Raw genomic sequence first — 22582 nt, forward strand, 5'->3', positions numbered from 1 at the left:
TTTTTTTTATATGTTATTTAGTTTGTTTTGGTATTAATCACGGTTTATTTATATTAAAATAATACTTTTGTGGAACAAAGGCTTCCTTTATATTTGGGGATTACCTACATGAGTAAGTTTGGTGAGTGTTTGCATTGCACAAGATGGGGCTAGTATGTGTAACCACAGTAAGTTTCAGGCATGTAGCACTTTCCAAGTCAAGGTTAGCAGGGGGTGCATTTCATGGCAAGAAGGAATACAACAAGCCTGTCATGAAATGCACCCCCCTCTATTGTCTGTTCTGTATATCCCAGCATCAAATGATTCTTACTGTGCACTAAGGGCACTAGTGTTAGTAACCACAGTAAGTTTCAGGCATGTAACACTTTCCTAGTCAGTGTTAGCAGGGAGTGCACTTATATCAAATAGAAAACAAGGCCTGCCATGCTCCCCCCCTGCATACGTTTCTTCCCTTCTACTGCAGCATTATGTACATTTAATAGTATCAATTTAATACCAATACATGTATGTATAGGGTGGACAGGTCTGAAAACAGAATAGTCCATGACTATGGGACTATTATGTTACATTTGTTCATTTATTTAATTGACCCAAACAATAAGAATAATATTTCCTATCTTAAAAAAGGATTTGATGGTGAGAACATTTCTTTTGATGTTGATACATAGTTGATACATAGTTTTTAGTACTTGTCTTTTGTAGGCTATAGGCATGTGAACCTTTGGTCCCTTCTCATGACAGCTGATAGCCTATTCTGGATCAGAAGGCTGTTGTTTTCGACCTGTGTGAGAATCGAGAAATACTTTGAACCTACTACACAAAATAGATTTACGTTGGTAATCATACTGGGGTATATTTCCTCAGAATGTGATGTGGAGCAAAAATGTTGGTTCGCTATACGGTTTGAATGACGAATTTTAAGGATTTTGTGTTGAAAATAGCATCTGATATTTACACAGATAACCGACATTCTTACCTTGAATTATATAACAAAGAAAGTATAATGTGAGACTTCTTCTGTCTCTCCTATTCGTTTGGTTGCAATATGAAGACGAAATCTTGTACTCTTTGATTCGCGCGCGCTCCCGCGAGGGGGTGCCACTGCCAATCCAGAGAATCATGCATCGGGTTATACAACAGACCTTAAGGAACAGCGCAAAATACCCCCAAAAACAGGGACGGTTACCGGGGTGGCATGGGCTGGCAACTGCCACCCTAAAAATAGCCTTGCCACCCCACCTGCCACCCCAGTTGGCAGCTTTGAAAACAAAGAAAAGTTGTGGCTCATCTGACATTTGCGAGAGCGAATTTCTAATATCCGACTGCAAGCGAATGCAGCATGAGACGACTCCACCCCCCCCTCCCCACTCCGCCGAGTTGGACATTTGCCACAGCGAATTTCTAATATCCCACTGCAAGAGAATTCAGCACTACACGACTCAAACCCCCCTACCCACTCGTACATTTGCGAGAGCGAATTTCTATACAAGCCCCCAAAAATCTGCTGATTTTCTTTACATTGTCTGCGGTTATTCAGACTGAAAAACTGCGGAATTACGATAGCCTTCCTGTTCTTTTGTTGGAGCGACCAACAGGGGTGGTTTTAGGCACGGGCAGACCGAGCAGCCTCTCTTATCGATCATTTCAGTTTGTGGGGAATTGGCATATTGGCGCCCCCTTCAGGCAGCTGCAGGCACCCTTGCTTGCCATGCAGCAGTTTCGTTTTCGTTTGTCGCAGCAAGGTAGTAGCGTATGGAGGATTATAGGGGCCAAAACTAAATAAATAAATACTTGGATAAATAAATAATAACACAAAGCTTAAATAAATGACACAAAATATATAAATGTTACATGTATTTGTGTGTATATATATATATGTTTACGTTTTCATGTGTTTACATTTATTCATATATACTTACATTTATTCATTTATACTTACATTTATTTATTTATACTTAAATGTATTTATTTATACTTACATTTATCCACGGTGAAACTTCCTGCAGCAAAATAAATCTGTCGTCCCCCGTCACAAAGTCAGGGGGCGGGTCAAAGCCTCTGATTGGTGGTTCAACTTGAATCGACTGCTTTTGACTATTCCAAGGTGGCAGCACCTTGTGCGGATTCAATGAATGAAATATTGAATGCTACAGTGGTCGAAATGTTGGCGGAAGCTGAAGAGATGGAGGCACCTGCCAGTTCACTTTTTTTTTTACATCATATTGAGAGCTTCGCTGAAATTATAGGAACGATATTGGCCCTAACTGACACAGACATCAATGAAAATGTGTTCACGATCCTCAGCGAGATGATACAGCATAGGGGTGGGCATATCGATCTTAAGACCGACAGTGGCCGGGTTGGGAAACCCGGCAACTATCGATACCAACGTTGGTATCAATAGCCTGATTGATAGCTTGATAAGATCGATACTTAAGTTTCATTCCACACTGAGTACACAACTCCCTTTACATCACAGTGGTTGTGCAAACACCGTCTAACTTCGCTCAAACTCACTTTGCCCCTCCACTGCTTTTCTAAGCCCAAAGTATCGGTATTGGCAATACTGGCCCTGTATTTACTCCTTGGTATCGGATCTATACCACATCGTGCAGTGTCGCACACCCCTAGCAGCTGTAGAGTGAGGCGATAGAGGATCCCTCTAGCTTGAAGAGAGCTTGATCGACTTGTTGAGCCTGTCTGGTGTATGTATTCTATTTGAAATGCCGCGGATTTTCGTAAAATGTAATTTGCTCGCCAATTTTGGGCCTGCTAATATCCCACTGCAAGTGAATGCAGCACTAGACGACTCCAACCACCCTCCCCACTGCGCCGACTGAAACCGAGGTGAAATCAGTTTTATATTCGAGATTCAACAGACATTCATATTTGTACCTCTGTTCAGGCTCCGTGTCATATTTAGGGACCAGGGTAAAAAAGTAGACAGCCTGAATGCCGAAAAAATTGAGCAGCTATTTGATTACACACCATTTTCAGTGTTTCTTCAACATTTTTGTCAAAATGGACCATACAAACTTCAACCTTGTGGCAAATTCTTCTACTACTAGCCGACCAAGTTGTCCAAACTTTGGTTTGATGATACAGTTTATTATGGAATGAAAACACTTTTGACATTTTTGTTCAGTGTTTCCTCAATATCTTTGATTTAAGGCTTTAATAATGTGCCATAACAATGTAGCCTTATGTTTTTTTAGTTAAAATGTCTTAATTTGGGGGCATTCCAAATAAACATTGATTCCAAATAAACATTGATTGATATGACTGCGATTAAATCAGCATATATACTTCTGCTACGGGGGTGCCACCCCTCAAAATCTCCTGCCATCCTCTTGCCACCCCATTAATATTTTTCTAGATCCGCCCCTGCCCAAAAAAACAGATGTTTTTCTGAGATTAATAATCAATCTGACATTTTTATTTTAATCGGTCACAAGTTTGCTATTTTATCTCTTTGACTCTCAAAGCAAATGGAGATTATGAGTCAAATGTATTGGCTTTCAAAAAGCCTGGGGGAGGGGAAGTTGGTGGTTTGTTTGAAGGTGGAACAAGTTTAAAGCTATGTGCTTTCGTTTCAGGGGTGGAATGAAGTGAAACGGAACTGGCTTTTGAAGCCTCCCGTTGCATTGAGGGATTCACATAAGTTTCGTTTCACGAAAACCAAGTAAAACAGAACTAAGGCTTATTAAGCCTCCCCTAGCAATGATGGATTCATAAAACGAAACCAGGATGATTGTTGAATCGAACAATATGGCAAATTGGGTGGGACTTTAGGTAGGTTATATATTTGGTAATCCAATCTAACTGAACCCAAATCTCTGTCAGCAAGTGATGAATGATCTCCAGAATGATTACAGCCAATGATCACACATGAGGTAAATGTTTTAGCCTATTTTAAATTGCATTTGTAACACCTTATGACCGATGCCCATGATTAGGGAGCTAATCAAGAAACGTTTTTTTCTCTAAACTGTGTCACATGAGTGTTAGCCTATCAATAAAGAAGTTTAGTTAACTTGAAAGTTTTATGGTGATGTCTAAAATATGTAGGCTATACAAATATTAATTAATCTTGTCAGCACGTTTACTGCGGTTCGTTGACCACTTAGGCTATGGGCTATAGAGAGGTTTGAGGGTCCGTGTACCTTGTGGCCATTGGTTTTTCTATTTTGCAACCCGTGTTGACAAACGCAAAATAGGGCCGTAATATCGTTTTGTCATTTTAGTAACTCAAACACACATTTAAGTGTTACGGCTTGTTTTTGGTTGTTTTGTTTTTTTTGGGAATAATGAAATAACAACATAACACAAATGGTATAACGAGCCATTAATCGTTGTTTTGATTATTCCATATCATATGCTAATATTTGCAAAAAATGAAAAATAGCCTCGTAATATCGTTTTGTCCATTTTGGATGTCAGAACCAGATTATGGGGAAAGGCTTGGTTTCCGTTGTTTTGTTTCATTTTGGAATTACGAAATATCCATATATCACAAACGGTATAACGAGCCATTTACTCATTTGTTTGACCGGCCGTATTATGCACACTGGCACAAGTGAAAGAGAGAGAGAGGGGGAGAGACGTGTAATGATTGGGGGTGTTATTACTATCGAACACCAGAGGGCAGCAACGACTAGCTAAAAAAAAAAAATGTCCTGTGATCTGTAGGCCTACAATCTTGAAGAATTACCAGCAGGTTCTTTAGTAAAAGACACACACCAAACTGGAGGCACATGTCGACCGAGTTTTCTAGTTGCTACTTAATTAATAAATCTTTGATGAACCCAAGTTTCTTTAAAATATATTAGAAACATTACAACTAACTTATATACTACAACAGCATAATACAATCCCTGAAATTCAGATATGGCTTTTGATTTTGGAGTGCCACCCCAAGATTTCAGTGGCCCCATCTGGCCACTCCTATAAAACATTTCTGGGGGTGCCACTGCTTTTGCCTGTTTATGCTTGCACTGCAATGAAGAAAACGATATGACAACAATGATGTTTAATGTAACTGGCCCTCTAACAGCACCACTGGCCCCAATGTAACTGCCCCCCCCCCCCCTCATGGTCTAGAACCTCGCCTAGCTACATTGCAAATCAAGACAAGAGCCTTTTCATAAGGCCCAGTGGCAGACATGCTGTCTGAGGCTGTCAAATATCAGCACTCATGGAATGCCTCCTGTACAATTAAAGTAGGCCTACTTGGTTGGAACTAACTTAATATTTAAATTACGAATAAACAACAAGAAAAATTGTATGTAGACACAGCCGCCCCTCTAATTGCATTCATTCTCATTCCTGTGGCTACGGTGGTCTCAAGCTAGTATACTAACTTTAAGCACAGAAGTATAGGCTACTATACGAATCGTCACAAGCAGAACAGTAATTTCCTTTCTCAGGACATTTTAAAATGGTGTGTAACAGCGTTAATGCATTGATGTTGGCTAAACAAGTGTAGTGTTGTACATTTATGAAAAATATTATGTTTTTTATTTATAAAAAGGGAAGATTTCCTCACTGATTGCCTCAATGCACTTCATTAAAACGTACAATAGAGCTGAAAGGTAATTTAGGTGGGGGGAGGGATGGTTGGGGAGGGTTTCTTGCACAGGTGTGATTGTCTTTTTCAACTGATACCATCGGGCCCTTTTGGCCTTGTTTGAACACACACTGGAGCCCCGTCTTGTAATGTTTCTAATATATATTAAAGGAACTTGGGTTCATCAAAGATTTATTAACTAAGTAGCAAGTAGCAAACTCGGTCAACATGTGCTTCCAGTTTGGTGTGGGTCTTCTACTAAAGAACCTGCTGCTATGTCGTCAAGAGTGTAGGCCTACAGATCACAGGTCGTTGCTGCCCTCTGGTGTTCGGAAGTAATAACACTCCCAATAGTTTAGCATCTCTCCCTCTCTTTTTCACTTGTGCCAGTATGCACAATACGGCCGATCAAACAAACGAGTAGGCTAAATGGCTCGTTATACCGTTTGTGTTATATGGATATTCCGTAATTCCAAAATGAAACAAAACAACGGAAACCAAGCCTTTTCCCATTATCTGGTTCTGACATCCAAAATGGAAAAATCGATATTACGAGGCTATTCTTATTTTTTTTGCAGATATTAGCATAAAGGATATGGAATAATAAAAACAACGATTAATGGCTCGTTATACCATTTGTGTTATATGGTTATTTCATTATTAAATAACCCCCGAAACAACCAAAAACAAGCCGTAATACTTAAATGTGTGTTTGAGTTACTAAAATGACAAAACGATATTACGCCCCAATTTTGCATTTGTCAACACGGGTTGCAAAATAGAAAAACCAATGGCCACAAGGTACACGGACCTACATGGACCAAGGTAGCCTATATGCAGGCCCATTTACAGTGACAACGAACAGTTATTTTATTAATTAAACAATTTTAGACTAACAAATTACGTAGGCCAGGTCTACCAAGAAAGCATTCTCGTGTTGTTTAACTTTATAAGGCTAATACACCGACCAAAACCTTTAGTAGGTTATTATGGGGGGGGGGATCAATATTCCGAGATTATAGTTGTAAATTTGCGAGAAAAACTCTGAGATTCTCCAAGATTATAAAGTCACAAATTGCGAGAAGAAAAGTCACAAAATGTATAGTATTTTCAGACATGGCTACTCAGCAGTCCGTTGTGTGGGCGGCTGTCGCTCGATAGGCCCACCTCTGTTGTGTTCAATATAAAGGAAAGGGATTAATTTGCCCTACCTTTTTCTTACTCACAGTAAACCACGTTAGGAAGAATGAGTTCAAGGTCACAGCGAACTCGGTGAGTATAATGATTAAGTTGCTTCATCTGCTATTTAAAACATAGACTTGCAGTGAATAAAATAATGTTCTTGAAATAGGGCAAACATTGTAAAGCCGCAGCATAGTAGGCTACTAACAATTGGCCTCTGTTTGTGCGAAAGAGAGAGTATTATATTTTAAGAGGAGAAAGATACTGGTGCTGTACAGATTTTAGGCTCAGAATTTCCATACAGTTTATGTTCACAGTAATGGCTTGAATGTGTACTGGGTGATCATATCCTATCACAGTTGGCTGTAGTCTGTAGACGTTAGGCTACATAAACACATGACACCAACACAAGTATTTTTACAGAATTAGAAACACCTTTTACTGTTTTTTTATTGATGTAGAACTAATTAATCTTATGTAGGTTTCCTTTTATACTAACAAACTACATTTTTGAATTAACTAAATGTGCATAGTTTATGTGACAAGTCTAAAGATAAAACATTCTGCCTCAAAACAACCTGCTTTTAATAAAAAATGTATCACGCCCCACTCTAGTATAACGTTTCTAAATAATGTTGTTTTTTTCTGGTCAGCCATGCCTTTGGTGCGACAGCGCCACCCTTTATTGACTACCTAAAGGATATCTTAAGACGATATCCAGATGGAGGGCAGATTTTGAAGGTGAGTTTGATAAACAAATGCTCAGGTAGTCATATGCAAGCTATGTTCTCAAGAAATGTTCTTAAAATGTACCAGAGGGAAGCTATAATTCCCCAAAAGTATAGTTATGAAAAAGGTTCTTTATGTCCTTATTTCTTTGAATATTGTGTGCCTGTTTCAGGCAAGTCACTTTTCCATTTCTTCAGAATCATACCAACATTTGTGGCCTTAACAGGAACTGATCCAAAATGCAGATGATGCTGGAGCTTCCCAGGTGGTCTTCATTCATGACGAGAGAACATATGGGAGTCAGGAGGACTTGGGGATTAACCAAGGTTTGTTAAACTGAATTTTCTTTAGAGAAATTTCATTGTGGGACGATAATACATTGGGTAGCTATCATAATGTGACTACATACACTCAGTTCTACATTAGTTGTGAAATCTGAATCTTCTGGACTTAATACATTTGTGGTTTGGCTTTGATTGTAGGTCATCTCTCTAATAATCTCTAATAATGCCAGGAATCTCTGTCTTGTCTGTGTATTTTTAAGAATGGGATTTTAGGTCAGCGAGTTTCCCACGATTATCTCGAGAACCGGGCACTCTGCAACGTTCATATTTTGCAGGTGTCCTTTTTATAATCCAATGGAGTGCAGTGCTGCGTTTGACATTGTTTGGATAAGCATTTCAACATTTCCAGTTTTCTTAAGGAAAGTAGGGACTTTTTGTTTTGTTATTTAGAAGCGAATTCACTTTTACAACCAATATGGCCAGGTTAGCAGTAGGGATGGGCATAATTAATCGACGATCGATTATCGATCATTAAGAATTTAGTCGATAACATTATTTGTTCATCGATAAAACTAATGCGTGTTCTGTTGCATAGTGTGAGTCTTGAAGGATTGCAATGGATTTCGCTATGTGGCAGCAATTAAACATTTTACCAAATGAAGCCAATGTTTGGAAAAAACGCCACAGGTCTACTCAATTACCGGCGAGTTTCCATGTAGCTATTTCAAAAGTAAATATGAAGAGGTCACAGCGAAGTGTAGCGTGAGACCATATTGACTAAAAAATTACTTTGTTCACTGCCAACACTGCAAAACTGAGTATAAATACAACTCCTCCACGACTCAAATGATGTACCACTTGAAGAACGTACATCCGACCCTGGTTAGTGGCGGTGCATCCTGTTCTTGGTGCTAGCACGGAGGAGCTGCAATGCACAACGAGCAGAGAAAATTACCCAACGGATCTGTAAGTCCATCGAGATGGATATGCTACCCTTAAGTATTGTTGAGGGCGAAGGTTTTTATGAAGCTTTGTTAATTAGCCGGAAAAAAACGAGGGTCAGTTGTGTTTGAACACAGGCTTCTAGTTGTCGGCTCCGCTTCTAGGAGTTACAGAAATAGTTGTTTTTCTTGTAATACCTAGTAAGGGGTCCCATTATCGTCCACCTAGTTCTCGATGCTCGTTAGCAATGTTACCAAAATGTCGTTATAATACAAATTAAAAACGTTAGGCCTATGTCACAGCATTATACTTTAATATATAGATACACACCTATATTATAACATTCTGGTATTGAAATCCAATCCGGATATGCCTAGAAATGTTACTTTCCTGATTTTAGCAGTTAGCCAGGGGGTCCCATTATCGTCCACCCAACCACTTTCAATGGAGAATTGTCAGTTTGACGCTGCGGAAGGCAGATGCTACACATACGGTTTGAGAGCGTATTTACATACTCAAATCTCGAAGTAAGAAGCTGTAATTTGGTGTTCAGCACTATAAGATGTGTACATATCGATGAGTTACTTTCTTTCGTTGCTGCTGCATATCTTCTTTAAGAAATTAACGGAAGAAACGGTTGTGGACGATAATGGGGCCCCAAACATGGAGATTTAGAGTGGACGATAATAGGGCCCTTTACACTAGGCTACAGATCTCAATGCGGAAACACGCTGTGTTTTTTTTCTGTTTTCACTGCATTTTAATATTGCCTATAAATTGTGAATTTTAATACAAAAATGTTAATGATTAATCGAAAATCGATCGTTAATTCTCCCGACGATCGATTAAGACAATTTAGTCGAATGCCCATCCCTAGTTAGCAGTGCTGACTGCTGGCATAACATTGAATCAGCTGCCTTCAAAGGGTTTTCTTTATGGATGAAATGGTGTCTAGCAAACAGAAGAACAACTTAAAGTGGATACTTTCAGTGAATTTTGTTACATTGCAGTTTTGTTAAAACTGCTTACATTTGCAGAAACTCTTAACACCAATTTAACTACCACATTAAATCACCAGCTGCATTACGGACATGGGCACTATTCCTACCCCTCTAGCCTCCTTGGTTGGTTTCTTGAGGCACGGATATAGGGATTCACAAACGGGCATATGACAAGAACTATGTTTGTACACATTTTGTCTCCTCTGTCATTTGTCGTGTCTTATTTATGCAACTGCCATACATAAAATACAAGTAAGTAAGTAAGTAAGTAAGACTTTATTTATATAGCACATTTCAGACAGGAATTGCAGCTCAAGTTGCTTTACATAAAATCAACAAAAACAATAATACAAGTGATAAAAGTAATAGATCTAAAACATATAACAAACCAGACAAGCCGCACTCTATCTGCGGTCTCTCGAATCCGTCTTAGATCCGAGCTGCCACTTGCAGTTTCCACACATATAAAAACCCAGACAAGCCGCACTCTATCTGCGGTCTCTCGAATCCATCTTAGATCCGAGCTGCACTTGCAGTTTCCACACATATAACAACCCAGACAATCCGCACTCTATCTGCGGTCTCTCGAATCCGTCTTAGATCCGAGCTGCACTTGCAGTTTCCAACCATATAACAAAACACATGCACTCTTGCACAGTCTTTGTGGTTTCTCAATTAAAATAAAATAAAAAACTAAAATAAAGTAAAATTATAATAATAATAATAAATACTACAGAATAACAAAATACAATAACTCAACAAAATTGATCAAATGTAACACATAAGCAATAGTGCAAGTCAAACACAAGCCGCAATTTTTGCGGGAATACAAAGCAAATCTATAAAAACAATAATATAACTACTACCAGATGTAAGACCCTTCTGAGATAAAAATTTGTTAAATGCTTTGGTAAAAAGGTAGGTTTTAAGCTGTCTTTTAAAAATGTCTTGCGTATTTGCTTCTCTGATATTTATGGGTAATTTGTTCCATAGTTTTGGGGCGTAATTGGCAAAGGCAGCATCACCAATCTTCTTATGGCTGCTTCCGGCGACCTCCAATAGGCCTGCATTTGATGATCGCAGTGTTCTAGCTGGTGTGTAGTTTATAAGAGAGTTAGCAATGTAGCTAGGTCCTTGTCCGTGTAGAGCTTTGTATGTGAGGAATAGGTCAAAAAGTCAATTCTGAAGGTAACAGGGAGCCAGTGTAAAGTAGCTAGGACAGGACTAATGTGTTTTCTCCTTTTAGTTTTGGTTAATAATCTAGCTGCAGAATTTTGAATGAGCTGTAGTCTTTCAGTGTTTTTTTTGGGAAGACCAGCGAAAAGTGCGTTACAGTAGTCCAGCCGGCTGGATATAAAAGCATGAATTAACTTCTCTGCATCATTTTGGTTTATGAATGGTCGTACCTTTGCTATATTCCTCAGGTGAAAGAAAGCAGTTTTGGTCACTTTATTAATGTGGGAGTTGAAATTCAAATCTGAGTCCAGGATTACACCTAGACTTGTCACCTCTGGTTTAAGCCAGGGGGTTAAACTTCATAGAATCTTAGTAAGCATCTCTCTTTTGGATTTGGGGCCACATAGTAGGACTTCAGTGTTGTCTTCATTTAATTTAAGAAAGTTATCATTCATCCATTTCTTTATTGCCAACAGGCAGCTGGTAATGGAATTGATGGCCGTTGCATCGTTGGGTTCAGTGGATATATATAGTTGTGTGTCGTCCGCATAGCTATGGAAATTAATGTTATGTTCTCTGATTATGTCACCGAGTGGTAACATATAAAGAGAAAAAAGTAATGGACCTAGGCAGCTTCCTTGAGCAATACCCGTAGCAGTTCTCATGTTTCTTAGACCTATGGTCTCCTAAACTAACATAAAACTTCCTTCCTGTGATATATGATTTCATCCAGTTTAATACACTATCCGTGAACCCAATAAGCTTTTCCAGTCTATTGATTAGGATGTTGTGATCAATGGTATCAAATGCTGCACTGAGATTGAAGGATTTAAATGTACTGTGTCTAATCCAATATGTAATGATGGTAATCAATGACACAAATATGTGTTCTAGAAAGAGTGGTCTGGAGTCGCAGAGGTCCGATAATATCAGCTTTAATGCAGCAGTTGGAAATCAACAAGTACAGAGCTCTGGGGTTGTCTACGTTTCCCCACCCGCAACAGAGTTTGGGCTGGTTCACGAAGTCCAACTGGCTATCTGTCCCTGCCCCAGCATATATTATACAGTGCAATTGAAACAGAAATATCAAAAAAGGGTTGAGCTTGTTCTCTCGTGTATCAGGGAGTTTGTTCTTCCCGACGCATCCCACCTGCTCGGGTGCTCTCTCAGCCCGGTTTCAAGGTTGCTTCTGAAATGGAGAGATAACAACACAAACATGACATCTTATCACAAGATCTAAAAGGATAAGGATAGAGACTTTATTTGCATCAGAGTTTAGTCTGAGGTCGCTAATTATTTTGGTGAGAGCAGTTTCAGTACTGTGATATTTCCTAAAACCTGACTGCGAGACTTCCAGAATGTTATTTTCTTCAAGAAAAGAATTTAGTTGTACTGAAACTATCTTTTCCAGTACTTTACTAACAAATAGAAGGTTTGATATTGGTCTGTAATTTGCAAGTAGACTGTTATCCAATTTGGGTTTCTTTAATAGGGGCTTTACAACAGCTGTTTTGAAGGCATCTGGGAAGACGCCAGTTCTAAGGGATGTGTTTATAATCTCTAGCACCGGACCTGAGACACTATCAAACACTCGCTTAAAGAATGTTGTGGGTATAGGATCAATATCTGAGGTTGTGGAGTTAGATTCACTGACAATGTTTGAAAGTTCACTAAGTGTGATACAGGTAAATGTGCTCATGGTTATGTTGCAGAATCTACTGATGTCAGTTTCGACCCCACTATTACTAGTACTAGCTCTGATCAAAGTTATTTTGTTCTTGAAGAACAAAGCAAGCTCTTCACATTTAACTGCTGAGGATGGCGGGGGGGACAGGGACAGTGTTTAGCAGCTGGTCAATGGTGGAGAAAAGAACTCTGAACATTCTGGGATTTTCTGTAATAATGTTGGAGAAATATTCTCTCCTCGCTAGATGGATGGTTTTGTTGTAGGTGGTTAGTGTATCTTTATAGATATTGTAGTGAATAGTGATCTTTGTTTTCCTCCATTTTCTCTCTGCTGCACGGCATTTTCTTTTAGTTTCACTAACATTTTTATTTCTCAGCCATGGTGAGGTTCTGCTTGTGGACTTCTTTTTGGTTTTCAGTGGTGCAACAGAGTCTAACACAGATAATAGTGCATCATTGAGGTTCTGTACCATTTCATTCAGAGAGCAATCATGATTAGTTGGTTCATATAGAGCAAATTGTTCAGAAAATGTCATCATAGCTGTTTCGTCTAAATATCTTCTTTGGACCAAGAATTCTTATGTGGTTTTTGTTAGGATAATTTCCACATTAAAAAGTGTACAATTATGGTCTGAGAGGGGTAGATCAGTTATTGAGATATTATTGATATTTAGTCCAGTTGTTATCACTAGATCTAGTGTGTTTCCGTGCCGGTGTGTTGGGTCTGTTATGTGTTGAGTTAGATTGAGACTGTCTAGGAGATTTAAGAGCTCAATAGTTCTTGGGTCGACTTTTTTATTTACTTGGATATTTAAGTCTCCGTTTAAAACTACTTTGTCATATCTAGTGACACATAGTGATAATAGTTCCGAGAATTCTTGTACGAATATTGGCGAGTGCTTGGGTGGCCGATATATAACGACAAAAAGTATTGATTCGGTTTTGAGCTCTATAGCAAGATATTCATATGAGGTGAATTCACCTAGCTCAGTGATTTTGAACAATAGTTCAGAGGAGAAAATAGCTGCGACTCCTCCACCTTTTTTGGATAAACCTTTTTTTACAAGACTATTTTACAGCATTGCATAGCTCAAAGGAAAAAATACAAACATTAATGTAAACATAGCAAATGCCCCTTAGGCAGAACTGTACATGCAAGCGCTGTATGGTGAATTAAGCCTGCAATTAAAGCATACGGGCTGAACCTTTATGCTTGTAAGGACTTCTGTTATGATCTAAATGTCGAGATGTCTGTGGTGGTAAGACAATTTAACAGAGATCCAATACATTTTGATCAACATAACATAAGCAATTGATAATATAGGAAACAGCAGACAAATGAAGGCTACATAATCATTTGCATGAACGTACCACAGCATTGGGAATTTGTTTAAAATAATGAGAAAGCTTTTACGATGTGCATAAGTGACTAGAATAGATTATGTCGAGGTTGAACAAGTACTTCAGGGATTACAGATAATTTCAATAGTGATCTGGGAAACATAGGTACCAAAATCACTGAAAACTTCCATCAGCAGCTGCATCGCCAAGTCTTGCCAAGTCTCGCTTACTTCAGCGAGAGTTCCGTTCCATTAAGGTGTCTTATTCTAGTTCTAACTACGTAACCAAGGTAATTTATAATTCGGAACTAGTCTGCTCCGTGTCAGACTAAAAGTCGAGCTAAACTAAGATTTGTTGCAAATAATCTCAAACAGGCAGAAATGAATGTCAAAAGACAGTTCCGTCAAGTAAATTCCTGCGCACAAAGCACTGAAACATAAGTGCACATAAGTGCAGACATTTTGAAGTGCAGACATGAATGAATTAACATGTTTATTTTAACTCCAAATAATGTATTAATTTAAATAAACAAGTTTAGAAATAATGTCACTTGAACTGTTTTCAAAAGCTACTGGTTAATTGACATAAAATAAGGCCTTAGAAACTAAGCAGTGTCTAGACAAGTTACAATCAATTATGGCGTATTCGTTTGGATAGCCCTTTGGGTCCGTGTAGCCTACCTTGTGGCCATTGGTTTTTCTATTTTGCAACCCGTGTTGACAAACGCAAAATAGGGCCGTAATATCGTTTTGTCATTTTAGTAACTCAAACACACATTTATGTATTACGGCTTGTTTTTGGTTGTTTTGTTTTTTTGGGAATAATGAAATAACAACATAACACAAATGGTATAACGAGCCATTAATCGTTGTTTTGATTATTCCATATCCTTTATGCTAATATCTGCAAAAAAATGAAAAATAGCCTCGTAATATCGTTTTGTCCATTGTGGATGTCAGAACCAGATTATGGGGAAAGGCTTGGTTTCCGTTGTTTTGTTTCATTTTGGAATTACGGAATATCCATATAACACAAACGGTATAACGAGCCATTTACTCATTTGTTTGACCGGCCGTATTGTGCACACTGGCACAAGTGAAAGAGAGAGAGAGGGGGAGAGACGTGTAATGATTGGGGGTGTTATTACTATCGAACACCAGAGGGCAGCAACGACTAGCTAAAAAAAAAAATGTCCTGTGATCTGTAGGCCTACAATCTTGAAGAATTACCAGCAGGTTCTTTAGTAAAAGACACACACCAAACTGGAGGCACATGTTGACCGAGTTTTGTAGTTGCTACTTAATTAATAAATCTTTGATGAACCCAAGTTTCTTTAAAATATATTAGAAACATTACAACTAACTTATATACTACAACAGCATAATACAATCCCTGAAATTCAGATATGGCTTTTGATTTTGGAGTGCCACCCCAAGATTTCAGTGGCCCCATCTGGCCACTCCTATAAAACATTTCTGGGGGTGCCACTGCTTTTGCCTGTTTATGCTTGCACTGCAATGAAGAAAACGATATGACAACAATGATGTTTAATGTAACTGGCCCTCTAACAGCACCACTGGCCCCAATGTAACTGCCCCCCCCCCCCCCCCCTCATGGTCTAGAACCTCGCCTAGCTACATTGCAAATCAAGACAAGAGCCTTTTCATAAGGCCCAGTGGCAGACATGCTGTCTGAGGCTGTCAAATATCAGCACTCATGGAATGCCTCCTGTACAATTAAAGTAGGCCTACTTGGTTGGAACTAACTTAATATTTAAATTACGAACAAACAACAAGAAAAATTGTATGTAGACACAGCCGCCCCTCTAATTGCATTCATTCTCATTCCTGTGGCTACGGTGGTCTCAAGCTAGTATACTAACTTTAAGCACAGAAGTATAGGCTACTATACGAATCGTCACAAGCAGAACAGTAATTTCCTTTCTCAGGACATTTTAAAATGGTGTGTAACAGCGTTAATGCATTGATGTTGGCTAAACAAGTGTAGTGTTGTACATTGATGGAAAATATTATGTTTTTTATTTATAAAAAGGGAAGATTTCCTCACTGATTGCCTCAATGCACTTCATTAAAACGTACAATAGAGCTGAAAGGTAATTTAGGTGGGGGGAGGGATGGTTGGGGAGGGTTACTTGCACAGGTGTGATTGTCTTTTTCAACTGATACCATCGGGCCCTTTTGGCCTTGTTTGAACACACACTGGAGCCCCGTCTTGTAATGTTTCTAATATATATTAAAGGAACTTGGGTTCATCAAAGATTTATTAACTAAGTAGCAAGTAGCAAACTCGGTCAACATGTGCTTCCAGTTTGGTGTGGGTCTTCAACTAAAGAACCTGCTGCTATGTCGTCAAGAGTGTAGGCCTACAGATCACAGGTCGTTGCTGCCCTCTGGTGTTCGGAAGTAATAACACTCCCAATCGTTTAGCATCTCTCCCTCTCTTTTTCACTTGTGCCAGTATGCACAATACGGCCGATCAAACAAACGAGTAGGCTAAATGGCTCGTTATACCGTTTGTGTTATATGGATATTCCGTAATTCCAAAATGAAACAAAACAACGGAAACCAAGCCTTTCCCCATAATCTGGTTCTGACATCCAAAATGAACAAATCGATATTACGAGGCTATTTTTTGTTGTTGCAGATATTAGCATAAATGATATGGAATAATCAAAACAACGATTAATGGCTCGTTATACCATTTGTGTTATATGGTTATTTCATTATTTTTTTTAAACCGAAACAACCAAAAACAAGCCGTAATACTTAAATGTGTGTTTGAGTTACTAAAATGACAAAACGATATTACGGCCCTATATTGCGTTTGTCAACACGGGTTGCAAAATAGAAAAATCAATGGCCACAAGGTACACGGACCCCTTTGGATGAAGGTGCTCATATTATACAAAGAGCGTTTATCCCACCAACCCCAAGGGTCTTCAGAGACAGAAGTAATGCTTCCTTGACCAGTATATGTGGAAGAGGTATAGGTTCAGCAGGCCCAGCATAGTTTATCTTGATAGATTTTATTGTCATTCTTAAAAAATATATACATAGAAAAACACTTTAGCAACTCTTAAGGATGGCAATGAACACATAAGAGCAACCTACCATCCTTCGTAGAAAGTAGTAAAAAGGAGAGTAGAAGTACACTATATAGTAGAAATTAGGGTAGTAGACTGCACTCTATGTAGGTAGGCCCAGACTATGTAGTCTGCTGGAATAACGCACAAGGAAGCAAACTCACTGTAGTGAAGCCTTGACCACTGTTCAGTCTGTCTGCATCTCTGTGTGTCTTTGCATGTGGGACATTCTTGAACAGGGTTGGTAACTTAAAAAGGTTTAGCAAAGGCAACTAAGCCAGGAAATATGAAGGGTATACTTTGCAAAGCAGTACCTGAATATTATCATCAGTTTTCCAGGTCATCTTGAAACACAAAGAATCAAGGACACTTTTTATTCAGTTGTATACATTTCATTGTTTAAAGTAGCCTATATGTTGACAAGCCTCTATATTACTTCATCCTCTCCATCAGGCATCCCCAATGTAAGGTGCAATATACTGTCCCCCTGGGTGTATCCAGGCCCACTGGAAGACTCAGGGGGTGATTGCCTGGTGCCCCCAGGGTTGAAAAAGCATTTAAAAAATGCTCTCTAGAGTGGCAAAAATTAGACCAAGTCCCCTACTGTCTGCCACTGACATTGGGAAATATGCTTGAGTGCCCAGGGTTCCCCTTAACTCAATAAATGATAGTGTGCCCATATACATTTCAAAACATGTCTTAATGAGTTCCTTTATAGTAGAGAAAATGCGATGCAGTACCCTATAAGGTGCCCTTACAATGGACTATATTTGACTGTTCCCGTGCCCTTACTTCCAATCGAAAAGGGTGCTGTTATGAAGTGCCCTTTATGCTGACCCTGCATGAGTGTCCCAAATGGTGCCCTTTCCAAAGAATTCGATTAGATACTGTGCCCAACAGTCTCCCCTACAATGTGCCCACGAGGGCATGCTTTCCCAAAGTGAGGCTGTGATTGTTACACTGGTGAGAGCCCATGTCGTGCTAGCAGCCCTTTAAATGTTTCCGCCCCTGCCCTTCAAACAGCCACAGTCCAAGCCCCCTCTGGATCTGTAGAGGCAGACTATGTTAATTGGAAATCTGGAAATATGGGGAAGCTGTCCATGCACTGTCAGCCAGAATAGTAATAACGCGTAATATAATAATTATACATTCCTAGTCATGCTGAGCAATTTTAAATAACTGTTTTGCCAAGCAAAGTGTGCTACAGTTTGGGTCACCTTCTGATCTGCTGGATCTGTGCAATAATACTTATTTCAGTGAATCCCTATTTTAGACATGGTTATCTTTCCCTTTTATCTTAAAGCTCAGCATTTAGTCTCAGTTTGTAAATGTGTGTGGCAAAGTTATTTTGATGTAAAAAAAATGTTTTTTCAAGATGTGAAGACAAAAACATTCTTAGCCCACATCAAGTGCAATTAACCATGGCCTTCTTCAGTGTTTTGAATTTTATCCTACAATTTTCAATTGCTGCCACGTTCATTTTTGGGCTACTATTCTCAATCTCCGATTGTCTAGCTTGAATTAGCGTTAGCGACGTTGATGGAACACCCCCCAGGACAAATAGTCACTCTACTTTGTCCACTGAAACATGGGTGACAAGATGGCCTGGAGATAGTGTACCATCGACAACAAGCAATGATAATAAACAACGTAATGATAATATTTCCATCCTAACCCATATGGTTTTCCAGTTGTAGTTTCATAACCTTTTATATCCTATAACGTTGACTATGAATGTGTTTTGAAAATTGCTACTGTAGGAGTTTTGTTTAAAAGGATTTAGATAAAAAATAGTCGAAGACGAAATATCTGTCAAAGTCAAGGTGGCCTGATGGTTTATTCAGCAATGCAGCAGCAGTACACGTAAGACACAAACAGCAAATCATTCATGGGATACAGCACTTTATATAGTCTAAATGATGACAACCCCTGCCCTCCATAATACTGTTTCTCAATGTTTTCCCATTCTTCATTCAGGGTCAGTCACCTTCTCAACGTAGCCTACACACTAAATCTCTGTCTACTGTCAGCTCGACCTGTCTCCTCAGTTCCCTTCTTCTCCCTTGTGGGACAGATTCTCTCACTGTGAGCAAAACCAGACACATGGCCTTGACCTACCGTATTTTTCGGAAAAGAAGCTGTGGTTTATACCCAGATTTTTTTTTTCTTCCTGTGGTGGTGAGGCCTATATTTCGGTGCGGCTTATAGCACGTTTTTATAACAAAACAAAACAACAGTAGAAACACTTTTTTTGTGAAAGCTATTCAACCCAATAAGGAGTAGCGTCGAACATATGTGATCATTCGAATGCGGGTTTCACAGCGTAACATCGCATATATGGGATTTCGAACATTCCAACTGAATATTTTCAGATGGACTAATACTATGCCACAAACGCTTTAGTATGGCTTCAAAATGTATGAATGAGAAGGCTAAAAAGTAACACTAGCATGGTAGTAGCATTGCTACGAGTATTATGCTAGCTAACTTAGCCCGGAAGCTAACTAAAACTATCTAGCTACCGTTTCTGAAAAATAACTTATGCTTCGGGAACCATCGGAAATATTTAGAGCTCACGCATCTAAAGGTAAACATTAGTTAATTCCCGGGTGATAGAAAACATACATTACGCACTTAGGTTGCCACCCGTCCCTTGAAATATGGAATGGTCCCGTATTTGACAATAAAATAGCGCGTCCCGTTTTGAATCAATATGGGACTGGGTTTGTTCCGTATTTTCTGAGTTTACTTCAACTCAGCATTCCATGCAAATCATCTCACTCGCATTCTGTGAAGACCCGTCCTATTCTACCCCTGATTGGGTAATACTCACTGCTATCGTTGGTTTGATCGGTTTGTTTCAGGTTCACGGCCAGAGTCAGAGGAGGGCGGATTTGTTGGCGGAGAGTCGATTTGAAAGAATGGCGGAGGCAGCTCCATATACCCCCCCCCCCCTGACCCCCCCGCGTAATAAGAAGTACACTTATAAAAGGAAGTAGGCTTAATAATAATAACAATAATAATTTATTTTTATATAGCGCTTTTCTAAATACTCAAAGACACTTTATATGTGCGAAGGACAAACAAAACAATACAACAGCAAAGATATAAAAGACAGAGGATCAAACAAAACAAACAGAACATTTGAGTAAAAAATCTGCGCAAAATGAATCATCTAGTGGACGGTAGGGAGCAGGGGTTAGCAGGTGAAGGCAAATTTGAAGAGGTGAGTTTTGACGGTTTGTTTGAATGATGCTATGGTGGGACCCGGATGGATGTGAATGGGGATGGCATTCAAGAGGGAGGGTGCAGCAACTGAGAACGCCCTGTCACCCCAGGTATGGTGCTTAGTCCTGATGGTCTTCAGAGTGTTTGCGCTGGCGCTGGCGGACCTGAAACAATGGGTTGGGTCGTGGAGGGGGAGGAGGTCTGAAAGGTAGGGAGGGGCCAGGTTGTTTAGGGCTTTGTAAGTGGTGAGCAGTAGCGATTTCTTTAAGACTGCAAGGGAAGCTCGGCTTTGGCCCCTTTGTGTTTGTAAACCCCAGATTTACAAACTCAAAGCTCCCATTCTGGTGGGGTGCGGTTTATAGAAAATGCGGCTTATTTTCCGAAAAATACAGTGTTTAGGATCCAGCTGCTAACCCTTGGCAACCCCAGGGCAGACGATGTGCAGCTGCGGTCACAGTTTCTGATGGGTATTTAAGTATTTAAGTGCATTCAATTTGGCAAAGGTCACATAAACAAATATCTATAAAAAATAAGCCATCACGCTAAGCAAAGCAGCTCACACTGTGATCAAATTGAAACTGATAACACTGGAGATATTACTCACTTAATTTTTTAACAGGACCTGCACTATATGCCTTCAACGATGCTGTCTTTACTGAGGATGACTGGCATGGCATTCAAGCTACAGGCAGGAGTGTCAAGCGCGATGACCCAAACAAAGTTGGGAGGTTTGGGATTGGATTCAACTCGATTTACCACATAACAGGTTAAACATGACATATTACTATACACATTGCATACTAATGAGGCGATTTATAAACCATGTGAATACCCTATCCCATGAAACATACAATAAACCACGTTATCTCATTTTTAGATGTTCCATGCATATTCAGTTCCGAGTGCTTGGGGTTACTGGATCCCCAAGAGAAGATACATGATCGAAGACCAGGCTTTCTGTGGTCCCTGGTTGATAAGGAAGATCAAGGCACATTAATGAATGCTCAGTTCCAACCCTTTCAAGATATTGTCCAACTGCTCACCGGCAAGAGTTGGGAGAATGTCATTATGGACGATCAAAACTTTAATGGGACACTCTTCAGATTCCCCCTTCGCAGTGAAGCTTCAGAGATTTCCGATAATTTGTACAACACTGATAAAGTTGTTCAGCTTTTTGACAGCTTCATAGCTGATGCCGACATATGTCCTCTGTTCCTGAGAAATGTGTCCTCATTGTCCTTGATTCATATAGACATGAATGATTCCATCAACATCAGGCTGAAAGTGACCTCCTCCAGCCCTTCAACAGGTCTGGGTTTGATGTCTGGTGCAGATTTAAATTCTGAAAGTTCAACATGCTTCAAAGTTATAACTTCAAAAGACCAAGAGCAGACAAAGACAACGAGGTGGCTTGTGACCACATGTTGCATGAAAGAGGGAAATGTAACAAAGTTGGACTTACTTGCAAAGAAGCTATGTTTTCGGCCTCAGGTTGATTTAGCATTCCAGTGTGGTCAAGACAGTGTCCCAACTGATGGTAGACTGAGCTGCTTTCTGCCTCTTCCAAATAATGAATCCAACAAGACAGGTCTCCCAGTTTATGTGAATGCCTGCTTTGGCCTCACAGACAACAGAAGACACATCAAGTGGCAAGAGGAAGACCAGAAGTATGACGAAGCTGCCATGTGGAATGAGCTATTGATAGAAGAAGTCCTCCCGTTAGCTTACCTAACTATCATCCAGGACGCCATCAACTTATCCAAAGGCACATTATCTGATCTTTCTGCCTTCTCTGTGTATGGTCTTTGGCCAAATGTCTCTCAGACTGGACATAAAGAGAAGTGGCATAAAGTGGCAGTGGATGTCCTAAAACGGCTTTTTGGAGCAAACATCCCAATCTTGTCCCTTGCTGCAGATGAAATACAGTTTGTCTCTCCCTCAGAGGCTGTATGCCCATCCTATAATTCTATGGCACCTGAAATAATGGCTGCTGTGACAAGGACTATGATCTTCTTTGGTGAGAAGCTTGTAACCTTTCCAGACCACGTCTCAAGAGCGATTCAATTGGCTTTTCCAGACCCTGATGGACTGAAATGGGTGACTCCAGACTTTGTTCGAGATGTTCTCCACAGAGATGCAGAGTTCAACCTATCCAAAGAGGACAAACTCTGTCTTCTGGAGTACATCTTGAGTGATGGGAATTACCATGACCTTTTGGGTCTTAAGTTGCTTCCTCTCAGTGATGGAACTTTCAAATCCTTCACAGACAAAAAAGATGACTTTGTGCTGATAGACAACAACACTTTTCAAAGGTAAGTCCTTTTCTTGTCAGTCTTGCGGGATT

The 22582-nt window shown here is 39.6% G+C and overlaps 1 protein-coding gene across 2 annotated transcripts in view; it reads left to right on the forward strand.

The window, feature by feature from the left end:
* Window positions 1-3692: 3692 nt before the first annotated feature.
* The window catches only part of si:dkeyp-118h9.7 (sacsin), a 30503-nt gene continuing 11613 nt past the window's right edge, over window positions 3693-22582 (forward strand). Inside the window, exons 1-6 of one of the 2 annotated variants that reach the window (XM_047047002.1) lie at window positions 3693-3893; window positions 6795-6838; window positions 7402-7489; window positions 7704-7803; window positions 20858-21004; window positions 21116-22550. In XM_047047002.1, coding sequence (XP_046902958.1) covers window positions 6813-6838; window positions 7402-7489; window positions 7704-7803; window positions 20858-21004; window positions 21116-22550 — 1796 coding nt within the window. In that variant the 5' untranslated portion in view covers window positions 3693-3893; window positions 6795-6812. The remainder of the gene's footprint in view (window positions 3894-6794; window positions 6839-7401; window positions 7490-7703; window positions 7804-20857; window positions 21005-21115; window positions 22551-22582) is intronic. The other variant, XM_047047003.1, reaches the window with a different exon arrangement.

The sequence above is a fragment of the Hypomesus transpacificus genome, chromosome 23, assembly GCF_021917145.1.
Source record: "Hypomesus transpacificus isolate Combined female chromosome 23, fHypTra1, whole genome shotgun sequence".
NCBI lineage: Eukaryota > Metazoa > Chordata > Actinopteri > Osmeriformes > Osmeridae > Hypomesus > Hypomesus transpacificus.